This window comes from Stegostoma tigrinum, chromosome 5 (genome assembly GCF_030684315.1).
Source record: "Stegostoma tigrinum isolate sSteTig4 chromosome 5, sSteTig4.hap1, whole genome shotgun sequence".
NCBI classification, from domain to species: Eukaryota; Metazoa; Chordata; class Chondrichthyes; order Orectolobiformes; family Stegostomatidae; genus Stegostoma; species Stegostoma tigrinum.
Genome location: NC_081358.1, coordinates 11005918 through 11022793, shown reverse-complemented (window position 1 = coordinate 11022793; position 16876 = coordinate 11005918). Strand labels below are relative to the sequence as shown.

Here is a 16876-nt window from a genome sequence, read left to right as displayed (position 1 = left end):
AAGATATACAGATAAGGGATAAAACAAGAGGCATAATATACAAATGGAGTTCAATACCTTGACCACAATGATGGTAACTCATCCTGTAGGTCAGTATTTAGTTCCTCAAACACTTTCTGAGCTTTTTGAAACTCCTCTTCTGCCTAGAAGATAGCAAAAATATCCGTCATTTATTTTAAACATGATGTTACCTTCATTGCAAATATTAAGGATCAAGGGATCTAAAAATCTCACAAGCATTTTATTAATGGTAAGCAGATGACACTGAAAATCAAAAGAAGGGAAACAACTTACAACTTACGACAACTTATTTAAAACTCAGGGCAATTGCTGCATCCTTGTTTAGGTTTCTTTTCCAACACTGACTAAGCCTATAGTTTCAAAGGGTAAGATGGCTGTGAGATTAGTCTCTCATTATTTTCTTGCTGTTCAGTTTAACTTTCACTTCAACGTTTATGGCATTGTTCTTTGTACAACTGAAGCTGGCTGTTAGCTGCAGCAGATTTATATCGAAAAATTAACAGCTATGCAACCAGCTTTAGGCATTTCTATAATACTTCAGTCAAATCTTAAACCCATGTCCCAAATAATTATATTTTGGTCTGAAGTGGACATTTCTTATTGCCTACATTAAAATCTATTTGTCCCTTATCTAGGGAGCTGTATGATTTGCTGCTTCTCTCTTGTATAGATCTGATGCAATACACATGCCAATCTTGAAACTTTTCATTAGTTGATAGCTCAATGTCAAATATATCAAATTTCAATTTCGCAAATCAATGACAAGAGGAATGATATCAAAGCAGAAACTTAAATGCATTCTACTAACATACCTTGGTGAGCTTACTATCGTCCCTTCGCTTTGAATGCTGCAAAGATTCTAAATGATGTCGTGCACAGTCATAGTCGACGAGCTTTCTGCTGCGTTTTGCAATTCGAGTCTGTTTGAGATGCAGAAAGATATGAGAAGAGAATTTTCATCTTGATGCTATTTACAGAGGATATGCTCTTATGTTCTAACACCATGTGTGTCTAACAGAGTCATTGAAAGCACTTTACCACCTATAACTGAATGCCATGACAGCAGGAAAGGAAAATGTACATTTGTGTGATCAAGAGACAGGCTTTCTCTTTCTGTCTCGTTGCTAGATGATTGAAAATAGATGGCTAGTCTTGACTAATCATATTCCTGAGGAAAGTCTCAACCACTGACAGCTGGATGAACACAGCAGGCCAAGCAGCATCTCAGGAGCACAAAAGCTGACGTTTCGGGCTTAGACCCTTCATCAGAGAGGGGGATGGGGTGAGGGTTCTGGAATAAATAGGGAGAGACGGGGAGGCGGACCAAAGATGGAGAGAAAAGGAGATAGGTGGAGAGGAGAGTGTAGGTGGGGAGGTAGGGAGGGGATAGGTCAGTCCAGGGAAGACGGACAGGTCAAGGAGGTGGGATGAGGTTAGTAGGTAGGAAATGGAGGTGCGGCTTGAGGTGGCAGGAAGGGATGGGTGAGAGGAAGAACAGGTTAGGGAGATAGAGACAGGCTGGGCTGGTTTTGGGATGCAGTTGGGGGAGGGGATGAGTTGGGCTGGTTTTGGGATGCAGTGGGGGGAGGGGACGAACTGGGCTGGTTTTGGGATGTGGTGGGGGAAGGGGAGATTTTGAAGCTGGTGAAGCCCACATTGATACCATTGGGCTGCTGGGTTCCCAAGCGGAATATGAGTTGCTGTTCCTGCAACCTTCGGGTGGCATCATTGTGGCACTGCAGGAGGCCCATGATGGACATGTCGTCTAAAGAATGGGAGGGGGAGTTATAATGGTTCGCGACTGGGAGGTGCAGTTGTTTATTGCGAACCATCCCGTCCTCCCACCTCAAGCCGCACCTCCATTTCCTACCTACTAACCTCATCCCACCTCCTTGTCCTGCCTGTCTTCCCTGGACTGACCTATCCCCTCCCTACCTCCCCACCTATACTCTCCTCTCCACCTATCTTCTTTTCTCTCCATCTTCGGTCCGCCTCCCCGTCTCTCCCTATTTATTCCAGTTCCCTCTCCCCATCCCCCTCTCTGATGAAGGGTCTAGGCCCAAAACGTCAGCTTTTGTGCTCCTGAGATGCTGCTTGGCCTGCTGTGTTCATCCAGCCTCACATTTCATTATCTTGGATTCTCCAGCATCTGCAGTTCCCATTATTTCCTCACTTGCATTTTTACAGTGTCTTTCAGGACCTCAGGACGATCCAAAGTGCCTTTTAGCCAACAAAATATTTTTGAAGTCTAGTCACAGCTGCAATGTAGATGCAGTAGTGGCGAGTTTGTGCACAGCAAAGTTTGACATGCAGGAATCAGCGTTTTGCTAGTAACGGTATAGTTCTGCTGCAGGGGCTGAAAGTAAAAGGTCACCCTGCTTTGCTTGACAGTGTGACTCAGGTAAGTATATTGCCCACAGAACTCGGTTAGGAAAGCAAGGCCTGGTTGATGTGCAATGAAGGACAATTGGTCAACTCCAAAGATCTCTTGGAGCAATTGGAAGGAAGATTCAGCAACCCCTTTGCTCATGATGTGTAGCACTGAAGGTGTAGCCTCAGGGAAAGAATTCCTGAATGGCAAGACACCTTTGAAGAGGTCAGGGTTGCTTAGGTCCTAGCAGTCAGTGGTGCGGGCATTATTGAGCAGTGATAGCCATGAGCATGACCGTTGCTACCAGAACACCCTTTGTGATTGAGTGCCCAGAAAGGATGGACCCTGACTGGAACCCCATGGGAAACTGTGGGTTTTCACCCAGGCATCTCCACATGCAGCACCAATTGATCCTTAATGGTCACTTCAGATGCTCAACTGACCCACCCTCTGGGCAGCCAAGCTGTTAACTTTTTAACCTGCTGGTAAATTGGCATTGCGGCAAGATAGCATCCAGGGTTCTCTCCTGCTACCACTACAACCATTTTACCAGCCATCTTTCTCGCCCCCTTTCACCAAATAGTCCAGAAAACCCAGCACCACGTTGTGATCATGGTCAGATGATGTGTTACCTAGTGCTGCTTTTTGAGAGATAAATACTGTTTGGAGCATGGGAAGAACCACCAGCCGATTTTACAGAGTGTCTTTAGCTGGAAACTGACAAAGTTCTGAACGTCGTTGCTGTATAACTAGGGAGAATCACATTAGTAATGAAGAAAGGCCTTTTTCAACATTGGGAGTAACAAGCCACATTAGTATATAGGGTGTTATTTCACCACATGCTGGATAGAAACTAGACTACAAGAATTCCTATCAGAACAGTCAAAGTGGATTCCTGACGATTCCAGCTTGCCATTTACTTCTCTGGCCCTCAGTATCAGACACCGCCACCCTCATCAACAGATACCTGTAGCCACTGGTATGCCAGCCTCTCCATACCATCATGGCATGTCTCCAATCCACCTTACAGTACACCTTTGCAATGTAATAAAAATAATAGCAAGTTTCATTGCAATGCTGCAGTAATCACACCACCATCACACTCATAGATTGAACCAGGTTGCATTCACTTTGCTCTTACTTGGGTGATCACAGAATCCCTGCCTTGTCTTGCTTTGCGTTCCTGTGTTTTGGTAGCCCTAGCACAGCTTAATAGTTTCCCTTGCTGCTTAGTATGGGCACAAACCTAGGCAGTTTGCCATGCTTGTCAGCTGTCATCAGTCAAGGGAATGGGCATATTGCTGCATGGCACAGTGCTGTGTCAATCTCATTCGTAATGCAAATGCCAGCTGCCAGTACAGCAAATACACTGAATGTGTTGCAGAGCTGAAGGGGAGTAGACAAGAAGGATTGCAGTCCGTCAAGGGTAGCTTCGCTTACAGTCCGGATTATGTTTGAGGTGGTGGCAATCCAGGGAATGGTCAATACTGGGCCTTTTCGGAATTTGTGTTGGTTGGTGGATGGGGCTGGGGGAGGGTGGGGAAAGTGGCATTGAAGGGGTAGTATGGTGTCAGGTCTCAATGCTGGAAATTTTAAGCAGCAGCGTGGTGATGTGGACTGAACAAAGATGTTGCAGGGTAAGCCCATAACGCTTGGGAACACTTGGGATGCATTCGGAGTAGTGCTGATAGGTGGTGACTACCAGCATGCCTCAGTGGGGGAGTTCTTAGTGGGCATGATGGTGGGCATCATCAGACTGTAATGACAAGGTCCAGGGGGGTAAGAAAAACAACTGGAGTCTCCATGGACAATGCAGCACAGTTTATTAATGAGTCTTTTAGCCAGCAACTTAAAATCAGGACATGTAACCAGCTCACCGGGTTACCCACAGTCAAAAGAACAAGCTGGGCATGGGGTCGAGACGGGCAGGTCTCTTTTGAAAAGAAAGTCTTTTTTTCGACAGCTTTGTTAACCTAGCGGTGTACCCTTCTTCAGTGTGACTCATCACCTTTACAGTTTTTGATCGGTAGAAAACTGATGACCCAATTCCCTATGCTACCCAAGACACCGACTCCATACTTTTGTCCATGGGTCGATACAACTATTTCTAAGAAGAAGCATTCTTATGGGTATGCACAATATCCCCTTTGTAGTAGACATCATCAGGTACAACGGTCACCATACTTGGTCCGAAGTCGTGGATATGGGTATGCATAAGGACCTTAACAGAAATATTTCTGTCAGTCAAATGGCAGTGATCATATTTTACATTTGAGTCAATTCTGCAATAACCTTTTCTCATTGTGATTGTTCAGATAAAACCCAATGAGGTACACCATGGTCTACAGACTATGCAAGATCAAAATCAACTGTCCTCAAGACAAATAACATATGATTTTCCAAATCTGGAGAGAATGTATTTTCAAAAAATTGTGAAACATCTAAGCCATCCAAACTTGTGAAGTTAGATACTTCATGGGAGACGGGGGTAATGGTAAATGTAACTTTATACATGAAGATATAAATGTTAACTATGGGAAAAATGCCTGGGGGGGGGGGCAGATGTTGTATGAGGTAATGGTTTTGAAAGGATTAATGGTGGAGACTGCTTTAATCTCCGCCCAATCTGAGGACGCTGCACAGTCTCGAATGGAGAAATCAGGCATTTGCCTGACATCCTGAAATTTGGGTTAGCTTCATGTTACCAGTTCAAATGCGCTACTTCCAAACAAATTTCTAGCCCATGGGTTTTAGTAAACTGAATACTAAACTCAGAAATGGAACACAGTTTACTCCCAATCTGTATTTTGTCCCTATCTATATGCAGTATTGCGTACACATTATACTCAGCAAAACTATTTATACTTGATGTTAATACTTCAAGAACCTTGTTGACTTTGAGGAAAAGAAAGAAAGTGATATCAGAAACAGAAACCATGCCCTGATGCAAGTATGCAATCATCTAAGCCAAAGCGGGAGCTTACTGCACTACATTTTGGAAAATCAGGTTATAGGAAGGATAAAGAAAATGTAAAACATAGATTTATGATGAAAGGAGTTAGACTTATGAGGGATTTGAGAAGGAAAGCTCTTGTACATAGGAGTTGTGAAAATTAGCATGTCCTTTAAGGTACGTTAAGGTAAAGAGGAACTTCCATGAGTCGAGGAGACTATCATGAGAGGATACAAATTACACCAATGATGGTTAAAGCATGAGATTCAATACATAATGTCTTTCAAAGAGAATTAGAAATACCTCTACACAGGCTTGATGAGTCAAATGTTCTTTATCTCTGCTACAATCAATGAACCATCGAGATTTACAGTGCAGAAGGAGGTCTTTTGAGCCATTGGAATGTAATTTTAACCCAACGCACTGGCAACAGAGTGAGTTTAATTATAATGATCTCAGAAAACTATTGCTACTTTTAAAGTCAGTCCAATCTTTTACATTTTCTAATCAATTTGTTTTTCATTTAGTCATGAGATAAGGACATCACTGGCCAGGCCAGGATTTATTGCCCATTCCCTAATTGCTCAGAGGGCAGTTAAGAGTCAACCACATTGCTGTGAGCCTGGAGTCACATGTAGTTCAGACCAGGTAAGGATGGCAGCTTCCTTCCCTAAAGGTCATTAGTGAACCAGATGAGTTTTTCACAACAATCAACAATGGATTCATGGCTATCATTAGACTCTTAATTCTAGATTTTTATTGAATTTAAATTCCACCATCTAACCTAGTGAGATTCAAACCAAGAAGATTACCTAGGATTAACAGTTCAGTGATAATACCACTAGGCCACCGCTTCTCCCTGTTCATGAATGTTAAATTGTGTTCAAATAAACACTTTCTGGTACAGGTGAGACTTGAACCTAGATCTCCTTGCTCAGTGGGAGGACACTACACAGTACTACAAGAACCCTTTTGGCTGGATCCTTTCTAACTGGCATGAATTCAAATGCCTGATTCAGTCAACAGTCTTTCAACTTTCATTTAATAAAGGTGAAGTTGTCATCATTCTACTGGGCCATAGGGCTGCTCTCTCCTTAGAGAGAGGGGCTTTGTGGTTGTTTAACCTGAGGGTTACCACATGCTCAGGTAACCTCAGCTGGTGTAGGAATTGAATCCATGCTACTGGTGTTGCTCTGCATTGCAAACCAGCAGTGCAGCAAACTGAGCTAACTGACCCCCTTTATCATTAGTGCCCCAAAGACAGTTTAACCATAGGCTGAATCGGGCACTGACCAGTCACCTCACTCAGTCAAAAACTTGTTAATGTTTTCCTTGTGGGAGGGCAGGAGCAGGATGTTTGTCTGCAGGGGCAGACAAAGAAATCTGGCCTTTGCTGTCATAGACTTCTCCCTGCATTGCACTCAAACTCGCATAAATCCAGTACTCTACGAATCCCAGTGGGTGGCTACACTGTCAAACTGCCAGCAGTAGGCCGACTCTCTCTAGGCCCATTCTAGTTGTGTAGCAGGTTGGAAGTTACAGTGCTTACAGGCTCATAGAGATGTACAACATGAAAACAGACCCTTCAGTCCAGCTCATCCCTGCCAACCAGATAGCCTAAATTAATCTAGTCCCATTTACCAGTATTTGGCCCGTATCCCTCTAAACTGTTCATATATGCATCCAGGTGCCTCAAGGCAACAGTTTTCATTAGGAATGAGCAAAATTGCTGGTATAGCCAACGATACCCACATCCAATGAAAGAACACATTTTTGAAAAAGGTACAAGAGTTAAAAAACAATATCGGAGGGATGATTTGGTCATCTCGCTCTATCCTTGTTCGATTCTAGTGCCAGTTAAAACCTTTAGTATTTCTGTCAGGGACCTTTGTTGCAGCGTTATAAATTTAATCCCATTCCACACTCTTCTGCGCTACAGTGGGGCAAATTCTCACATTCACTGCCCAGTGATGATACTCTGGCAGGGATCACAACACACTTTGTATGACTTGTCTGACTTACATTGCCTGGCATTTAAAGGCCTACAACACTGGGGAGGGGTATGCATCAATAAACAAGACTGTCATTAGACCTGAAAGGCTCCAGCAGTTCTCATGAGGGCAACAGGCAGCAAGAGAGACCGCACTGGGTGCGCTGGTACAGCAGCAATGATAGGCACAACATGGGGACCTGGTTCATACAGAACCCCAAGAGCATACAGTTATAGCCTTCACATGGCAGCCCAGAGCTGATCTGAGTGGCTGAAACAACAGGACAATGAAGTCTTTTTCCTGCATTTATCATGTGGAATACATTGTTAAAAACTGGAATTAAGAGTCTAATGATGACCATGCTGTACCTTGCCAATTATCAGAAAAACTCATATGCTTCACTCATGTCGTTCAATGAAGGAAACTGCCATCCTTACTAGTCTGGCCTCCATTTAACTCCAGGCTCAGAGCAATGTGGTTAACTCTTCACTGCCCTCTAGACAACTGGGGATGGGCAATAAATGCTGCCTGGCCAGTGTTGCCTTCATCCGGTGAATGAATTGAAATAAAACAAAAGCACTGAAGGAACAGTTTAATGGTAACACTTAGCCAATAGTCCACAAAATGAGATTCAGTTGCCAAAATGAATGGATTTTTAACCCTGATGGAAGCATTCGTCAATCCTACATGTGAAGCAAGAGCTGACTGCCTGACTAAATATTGAAAGCCAGGCCAAGTTTGAGCCATGCGGATAAGCTGTTCAGAGATAGGAGGAGTCCAGGCCCGAAACATCAGCCTTCCTGCTCCTATGACGCTGCTTGGCCTGCTGTGCTCTACACCTTGTTATCTCGGATTAGCTGTTCATCTGTTTCTGGCCTGAGGGAATCTGGTATATGGATAAATAACCTAGGGCAACAGTGGCCTGGATTTCTTTTTTGGAACCCTGAGTAGCACTCTTCCTTCATGGGAATGTAATTTCGATTTACTCATGAATTAATCTAGCAGGATCTTCAAAACCAAAATTGTAGTGATTTTAACAAAGTCATCAGTGGGCCTCATGGAATGTGAGTCCTCTGATAGGGGCTGTTAATCCGGTCCAATCAGGGAGCCCTGGCTGACAGATAAGAACAGGAGTGACATCATGTTCACTGTAAGAGCTGCAGCAGTGTTGAGTACTGCGCATGCGTAAGGGTGACTTGGTGACAGGATACTGGCCTCTGTGGAGTTATTTCAAAAGCTAGCAGGGGTAACATGGGGAATTGAGAGGGAAGAGAATGTTGGCCTATTTTAACAGCCTCGTTCCCACTGAAAGATAAAATCGTCCATAATTTCTTTGTGAATGAGGTTGTGAACCAAGACAGAACGAAATTTGCAGAAAACAAACACACATCATACAAATGAAATGTGTACGGTCTACATATTATAATTAGGTATTATTAAATGTATTGAAATTGATACTGTCCACAATTGGTCTACTGCAGTATTTGACATTCACAGCAATCAAAGCTCTGTACTGAAGATGAAACCTTGCCCTCAAACATTAATTAGGCATCTACATTGTAACACAGAAATACACTTGCATGTACATTCAGTGGGGATCATTTTGGAGAATACCAGATTGGTCACTTTAATTCCTGTTAGCTTCTTGAAAATCAGGACAGATTGATATTGAGCAGCTCCAATTGCACCATTGGTATTGAGCTTGATTTACAATGTAATCTGTAGCCAAAACCAACCTCAGTATCATATATTAAATGCAATGATCATTGTTGATTGATTATTTCACAATCATGTATTACCTTTATATCAGGAAACTGGCCCAGGTATGTGTCCAGTGTTAACAAAGCTTGATCCACCAGTTTTTGGTGAAAGTCTGCCCACAGCAAATCACAACTCTGAGGAGTAAGGAAAGGATCATTTCAGAGGAAGTTGTGACAGTAGCTCTGTAATCGTTCATCAGCATCTGATTACAAATGACTTACATCAAAAAACCTGGAATATTCAGAGAGAAATAGTCAATTTGATATTGGGGGATTTCCCAAAAAGCACAAACCAGATGGTGGTATGTGAATAATAAACAGTGATCAAATGTTATGACCTGATACACATCCACACAGCAAGCTTCCAGGTAAACACAGGTACCCACTCGAGTGTGATTATCTTCAAGTCAAAACTAGTCGCTTGCAGGAATATGTGGAAGATAACTGGGAGTTAGCAGTGCCAGACAGGAGGAGGAGTGGCAATGCCAAACCCTTGAGTACCTTTAAACAGGCCATTCTCCAACAATGAAGGACGAGAACTTAGAAGAATGGAATGGTAAAATCAGAGTCCTTTGCCAATGTCCTTGGATACCCATCACTTACTCATTCTGACCTATCTGTGACTTCAATCCGCTACCAACATTGTTGATGCCTAACTGCCCTTTGGGATGGCCAAGCAAGCCATTCAGTCACCCGCTTCCAGGAATAAACCCTTCCCAAGCACTAAGAAGTGACCAATATTTGCCTATCTTGACAGGCAATACCACATTCTGACAATGAATCTTATAGAACTCAGAGTGAATGTTATATATTTCCCTTACACTTTATGTTCGCATACAGTCACAGGACTGACAGTTCTGTGCTCGCTAAAGTCATGGACAGAAGTTGGTGGGGTGCTTGAAATACCTGCAGCAGGTGCATGTCAATTTCAAGTCACTGATCCTGGTATGAGCAATTATAACCAGGGCAAGAAAAAAGAAATTCAGCTGTACTCCTAACTGACTACACTTAGATGAGTTACAATGCTGACTTTAACATGTCATGGGCTGAAGTCTCAATTTTTAAAGAACCAGTAAGCTTTGAAATTGACCAGCTGAACATAGATGGGAAAAGGAGCCAGGATCCAGTTAGAGTAAATCCAAAGCTTCACATTAGAGCATTAAGAGGGTGAATGAGGCAAAGGGGAACGGGACACTGTGCAAGGTGGGGGGGGGGGGGGATCTTTGTTACTGTACATGTGGCAGGCAGAGTGTGAACTTAATGCTTCAGCTTGAAATAAGCTCAAGAACTCTTGGTATTGCAGGGAGAAAAGAACAAGGGCAAGGCTGCTTTGAAAATTAGACAGCCCCTGGCCAGAATACAGAGCACAGCTGGCAACAAGTACAGCATTGTAAGATTTTAGGCCTCACTTGTGATGAAGTGCAGAACTTGGAGTGCAGAGTCTTACTTCTTTGAAAATAGAGCTGCAGGTAGACAAGATCGTGAAGAAGGTGTTTGGGACACTTGCCTTTATTGGTCAATGCACTGCATTCAGAGTTGGGCGGTCATGTTGCGGGAGTACAGGACATTGGTTAGGCTGCTACTTTTGGGTACTGCTTTCAATTCTGGTCTCCCAACTATAGGAAAAATGTGAAACTTGAAAGGGCTCAGAAAAGATTTACGAGCATGTTGCCAGGGTTGGAAAGTTTGAGTTACAGGGAGAAGCTGGAGCATCAGAGGCTGAGGGGTGATCATAAGGGGCACGGATAGGGTGAACAGCCAAGGTCTTTTCCCCAGGCTAGGCGAATGCAAAACAAGAGGGCATAGGTTTAAAGTGAGAGGGGAAAGATTTAAAAGGGACCTGAGGGCCACCTTTTCACACAGAGGGTGGTGCATGTGTAGAATGAGCTGCCAGAGGAAGTGGAGGAGGCTGGTACAATTGCAATATTTAAAAGGCATCTGATGGGTATATGAATAGGAAGGATTTAGAGGGATATGGGCCAAATACCAGCAAATGGGACTAGGTTAAGTTAGGAAACCTGGTTATCATGGTCAAGTTGAGCCGAAGTGTCAGTTTCCTTGTTGTACAGCGCTATAATTCTATGACCTGTGCAGTAAAGTTAAGACATGATCAGCAAGACGAGAGATGTGTGCAAAGAGGTGTGTGGAGGCAATGTAAGCCAAGCCTTCAATACTGTTAAAGTTGGTGCAACTTGAGATAAGTAAAGGAACTGGAAAGATCTAGTACAGCAGGAGACTGGGAACCTCCAAGCAGATGGTCACAGCCTTTATGTCCTCAGCACCAAAGGCTTTGCAGGACAAAGCACCAATCTCCATGCCCTGGCAGCAGACTCCAAAGTCTCAGTTGCTTTTAAATTCTTGCTTCTGACTCGTCCCAAGGTTCAACATGTGAAACACTGGCTTCTCAAAACCAGCAGCAGAGCACTGCATCTTGCTAGTTCCTGATGCCTCCTCTGAAAGAGCATGACAGCACATTAAATTAACCTTCAAAGGGATACACATGTGTGCAATATCACTGATGTTTTTACTCCCTATATCGGAATGCCCACAAGAACTCATTTGAATCTGAGCAAATTACACAAATCTTTCACATAATCTGTTGCATTGGAGTGAGTCTACTTCAGGGCAGTATAAAAGGTTAGCCACAAACTACAAGGCAAGAATTGTCACCTGATTTCTGAAAAGTTATCCATTTCATACCAAATAGGCTAATTGCAACAGAATACTGCTTTTTAAAAAATGACTGGATATAAATGTCTAGCGAGTCAAAGGCCTACATCTTGAAGTGAATCCAATAACTTGCAAGGCAAAAAGATTAAAAGTAGCAATCTCTTTTATCATATAAAATACTTGCATTCCATAGCACCTTCACAGGTGTCATAATTGTCATAAGTGCAGGACTAAATATCATAATAAAGCCAGGGGTGCCATCCATTCTGTGTCATTACTATCCCACACAACGAGATGACACGAATTGACGTTTGGGTATTTGTTAGATAATAACAAGTCATCAGTCTTGTGTTAAAAGGTACCTGATCCCATTGATTTTTGTTTTTTTACCTGTCCTACAGCTTTAATGTCATCCCTGCCATACCATTCAGGCTCATAGACCTCATGTAGTGACTCTGTTAGCTTCGTGGAGGCTTCCTGCATCCCTGAAGAAGATAAAGAGATCAGAATGTCAGCTTCTCTAAAGACAGAATGGTTACAAAGGCATTTGGTATGTTTGCCTTCATTGTTCAGATCTTTGAGTAGAGGTATTGGGAAGTCATTTTGATGTTGTACAGGACATTGGTGAGGCCTTTTCTGGAGTACTGTGTCCAGTTCTGGTCGCCCAGTTATAGGAAGGATATAATCAACCTGCAGAGGGTTCAGAAGAGCTTTGCCAGGATGTCGCCAGGTATGGAAGGTTTGAGTTTTATAGGAAGGCTCGATAAGATGGGACTTTTCTCATTGGAGTACAGCAGGTAGAGAGGCGACCTGATAGAAGTTTATAAAATAATGAGAGGTATAGATAGAGTTAATGGTAGATGTCTTTTCTTGAGGATGAAGTTTGAACGCTAGGGACACATTTTTAAGGTGGGAGGGGAGAGATTTAAAGAAGACACAACAGGCAAATTTTTAAACAGAGGGTGATTCAATTGTGGAATGAACTTCCTGAGGAGGTGGTGGATGTGGATACAATTACAACGTTTAACGTTTACACAGTACTCCAGAAAAGGCCTCACCAATGTCCTGTACAACATCAAAATGACTTCCCAATACTTCTACTCAAAGTTTAAAAGACATTTGGATAGAAGCATGAATAGGAAGGGTTTGGAGGGATATGGGCCAGGAGCAGGCAAGTGGGACAAGTTTAGTTTGAGATTATGTTTGGCATGGACTGGTTGGATTGAACAGTCTGTTTCTGTGCTGCATGAGTCTGTGACTTTAGGACTATGGGCACTTACACACTGATTTTGGATAATAATAGATGCATCCCTGTTGAATATTCCACAAACAAGTAATAGAGCATCATGATAATTAGCTGAACGGGACGTCATAGAAAGATGCCAAAGCAGGCCATTCAGTCCATCAAGTTCACACTGACCCTCTGAACAGCATCCCACTCTGACTCACCATCCCCACTCTCTCCCAGCAACCCTACATTTCCCATGACTAATCCACCCAGCCAACACACCCCTGGACACTGTAGATCATAGAACTCCTACAGTGTGGAAACAGGCTCTTTGGCCCAACAAGTCCACACTGAACCCCAGAGCATCTCACCCAGACTCCACCCCCTTACAGCTCACCTAATCTACAAATCCCAGAAGACCATGGGCAATTCAACATGGCCAATCCACCTAGCCAGCACATCTTTGTGACTGTGGGAGTACACCAGAGCACCCAAAGGAAACCCACATAGACACGGGAGGAATGTGCCAACTCCACACAGACTGTTGTCCAAGGTTGGAATCGAACCTAGATCCCTGGCGCTATGAGGCCGCTATGCTAACCACGGAAACCCAGTGCCACCCCAAACTTAGTATGGCCAATCCACTGAATCTGGCAGTAGCATTGCATTGTAAGGTGTTGGTGAGCTCCAAAGTACTGCATTGAAGTGGTGTACCATTGCTGGTGGGTTAGATATATGACATGATGATGTGATGAGACTGGTGCTTAGCCAATGCAAATCTTTGAAGTGTTGTGAAATGCTGGCCTAGTTTTCTGGTAAGAGGGCGAATTGGGCAAGTTCTAAAAATCAATAAAAGATAATGCAAAAAGTAAACTTGGAGGTTAAGCTAACATGTAAATAAAAATGGATAGTAAAAGTTTCTTTGAACATAGAAAAGGAAGAGGGAGGCCAAAATGAACATAGGCTCCTTGGAGAATGAGATTGGGGAAACAATGAAAGTGAACCAGGGAATGGCAGAGGATTGAATAAATATTGTGTCAGTCTTCATAGTAGAAGACACAAATCGTATTCCAAAAATGGAAATAATCAAGGGGCAAAAGGGAAGGGAGAGAAACACAATAACTAGCACTGGAGAAGAAGTACTAGGGAAATTAATAGGAATAATGGACAATAATTCCCCCTGATCCGATGGGTTGTATCCTAAGATATGAAAGGACGTAGCTACAGTTATTCATACAATTATACATATTATATATTGGCTTGGATGAGAGAAGTGAACATGTTATTGCTCAGTTTGCGGATGACCCAAAAATAAGTGGAAAGGCAAGTTCTGAGGTTGACCTAGTCAGTCTGTAGAGGGAAGTAGGCAGGTTTAGGGAACAAGGAAGTAATTTGGTAGATGGAATGTAATGTAGACAATATGAGGTTATGCTAACCACGGAAACCCAGTGCCGCCCCAAACTTAGTATGGCCAATCCACTGAATCTGGCAGTAGCATTGCATTGTAAGGTGTTGGTGAGCTCCAAAGTACTGCATTGAAGTGGTGTACCATTGCTGGTGGGTTAGATATATGACATGATGATGTGATGAGGCTTTTGGTAGGAAGAACAGAGGAGCTGAATATAATTTAAGTGCAGAAAGACTGCAGTAAGTCACAGCAAAGGATTTGGCAGTCCTTGCGCATAAATCCCAACAAGCAAGAATCCAAGTTTAGCAGGTACTAGGGCATGAATCATAAAAATAGGGAAGTCTCATTAAAACTATACAAGGCATTAGTTAGGCCACATCTAGAATACTATGAGCAGTCTCACTCCCCTTGTCTAAGGAGAAATATATTCGCATTGGGGGCAATCCAGAGAAGGTTCACTAGGCTGATCCCAGGCGTGGAGGATTTTTTTATGAGGAGAGGTTGGGTAGATAGGGCCTTAATACATTGGAGTTTAGAAGATTGAGAGGAGGCCTTATTCACACGTCCATGATTCTTAATGAGCTTGTTTCTCTTGGTAGGAGACTCTAGGACAAAATGATATAATTCCTGAGTAAAGGGTCAGCCAATTAAGACAGGGAAGAGGAGGAATTTCTTCTTTCAGAGAGTCAGAGGTCAGATGACACCAGGTTAGAGTCCAACAAGTTTATTTAAAATCGCAAGCTTTCAGAACGCTGTCTCTTCATCTGGTGAAGTGAAAGGGAAGCACGCAGACACAGAATTTATAATTAGAAGGTAATATGTGGAATTCTTTACCACAGAGGACTGTCAAGGCTGGATTATTTGAAAGATTGCTCTGAAGGAAAAAGACCCCTGCACCTCTACTTGTCTGTCAATATCAGTTCTGCTTATCTATACATTTCACCCTCCCTACAATGGTTCAAATTGCTAAAAACACATTCAACATATGTCTTTTCAGCATTAATATGCAGTTAACAAGACTTTCCAAGACATTTTATCTTTTTCGTTTCATCCTCTACACATGAAATGGGCATAATTATCTTAAGCTATTAATAATCTAACCTTAGAAAAATTAATTAAAATAACCCGTTTACAATCTGCACCTTTTTACATAATGATTTTCAGCATGAGGAAATTATTTGAGGTTGACGCCATATGAGATTTGATTCTCTGGCAACAGCAACTTGAGCTCTTCCAAAATATTAGACAAATTCATTTTTTTCCCCAAACCCTGGAAACCAAAAGACAACTTTAACATGTTTTGACACCCTACTGTAGCATCCATTCTGTTTGAGTACATTAAGGTGTGCTATTGTTTGCACTTAATATGAAGAATAGACAGAGAAGCCTGTAGGATTTATAAGCAATCATACAGGGAGCCAAATAAGGTGGGATTGTGTGAAATTATCCTCTGATGTTATTGAATCTGCAACCCATCATTCAGTGAGTCAAATTTCCTACTGAACTTGCAAGAGCCTGATAAAATCATAAAATTTATACACAAAAGTGGTGGACTCAATAGGATTGTGAAGATTTTAGCAGCTTAGAAATGTTAGGATTGGCTGAATAATTATGCATGTCAAGCACATGAATCTTAAAACAGATTTTCAAAATTGTGTTACAACCTTTCACTGCAGTGAGATAGCCTCGTAGCTCCCTTTGTAATCGACTGCCTTCTGCCTGAAAAAGAAGAGTGAAAATATCTCCAAACATTGAACAATACATAGAAAGCATGGTAATTCAATATGATAAGTTACACAGTTCATTATTGAAGCAAGAAGTGACTGAATAATTATCCAAATACGTTGCCTCACATCCTCCAGCCTTGAAAAGTTATCAACCACTGATCTCTTGCAAAATGAACACTGTAATAACTTAACCTCTTGAGAAATTAATTAAAATTACAATGCCAGAAATTTGTTTCAGACATAATCGCATACAAAATATTGGAATTTCTAAACTGAAATTAAAATGCAAAGACGTTCTCAGCAAGCACTGCAGCCTAAAATAGTTCATGCTATTCATCACAATTTGTAATTAGTCACTCAAAATTAATGCATTTCTGAGCCAGTCTTACAAATCCAGCTGTCCCAGGGAGGTTCAGCTATTGTACATGTTGTTGAAGTGAACAGTCTTTACATCCTATTCTTCCTCACTTCATCCCTACTGCTCAACTTCTGCTCCAGCCTGGTCAAACATCAAGACTAGGATTTTCTGGAGGTTATGAAGACTCCACAGACCTTCCAGAATGGAATCATTTTTAGAAGTTCCACCCCATTTTCACTGGAAGGGAAAAGGGACCTTGATGAGTTTCGCATTTGAAGAAACCTGAAGTCAGCAGGGCTATTTCAACTCAGTGCTGAGTTAAAACAGATCCCATTTTCACTGTAGCTAGAGTTATAACTCATATTGTGGGAGTTACAAGCTTTTAGATT

At 42.4% G+C, this 16876-nt stretch overlaps 1 protein-coding gene across 5 annotated transcripts in view; it reads right to left on the bottom strand.

The window, feature by feature from the left end:
* The window catches only part of amph (amphiphysin), a 208070-nt gene that overhangs the window by 96924 nt on the left and 94270 nt on the right, over positions 1–16876 (bottom strand). For all 5 annotated transcript variants that reach the window (XM_059645826.1, XM_059645824.1, XM_059645825.1 and 2 more), the window contains 5 exons: positions 16067–16121; positions 12157–12251; positions 9136–9231; positions 834–941; positions 58–143 (listed from right to left, as the gene is read on the bottom strand). In XM_059645826.1, coding sequence (XP_059501809.1) covers positions 58–143; positions 834–941; positions 9136–9231; positions 12157–12249 — 383 coding nt within the window. In that variant the 5' untranslated portion in view covers positions 12250–12251; positions 16067–16121. The remainder of the gene's footprint in view (positions 1–57; positions 144–833; positions 942–9135; positions 9232–12156; positions 12252–16066; positions 16122–16876) is intronic.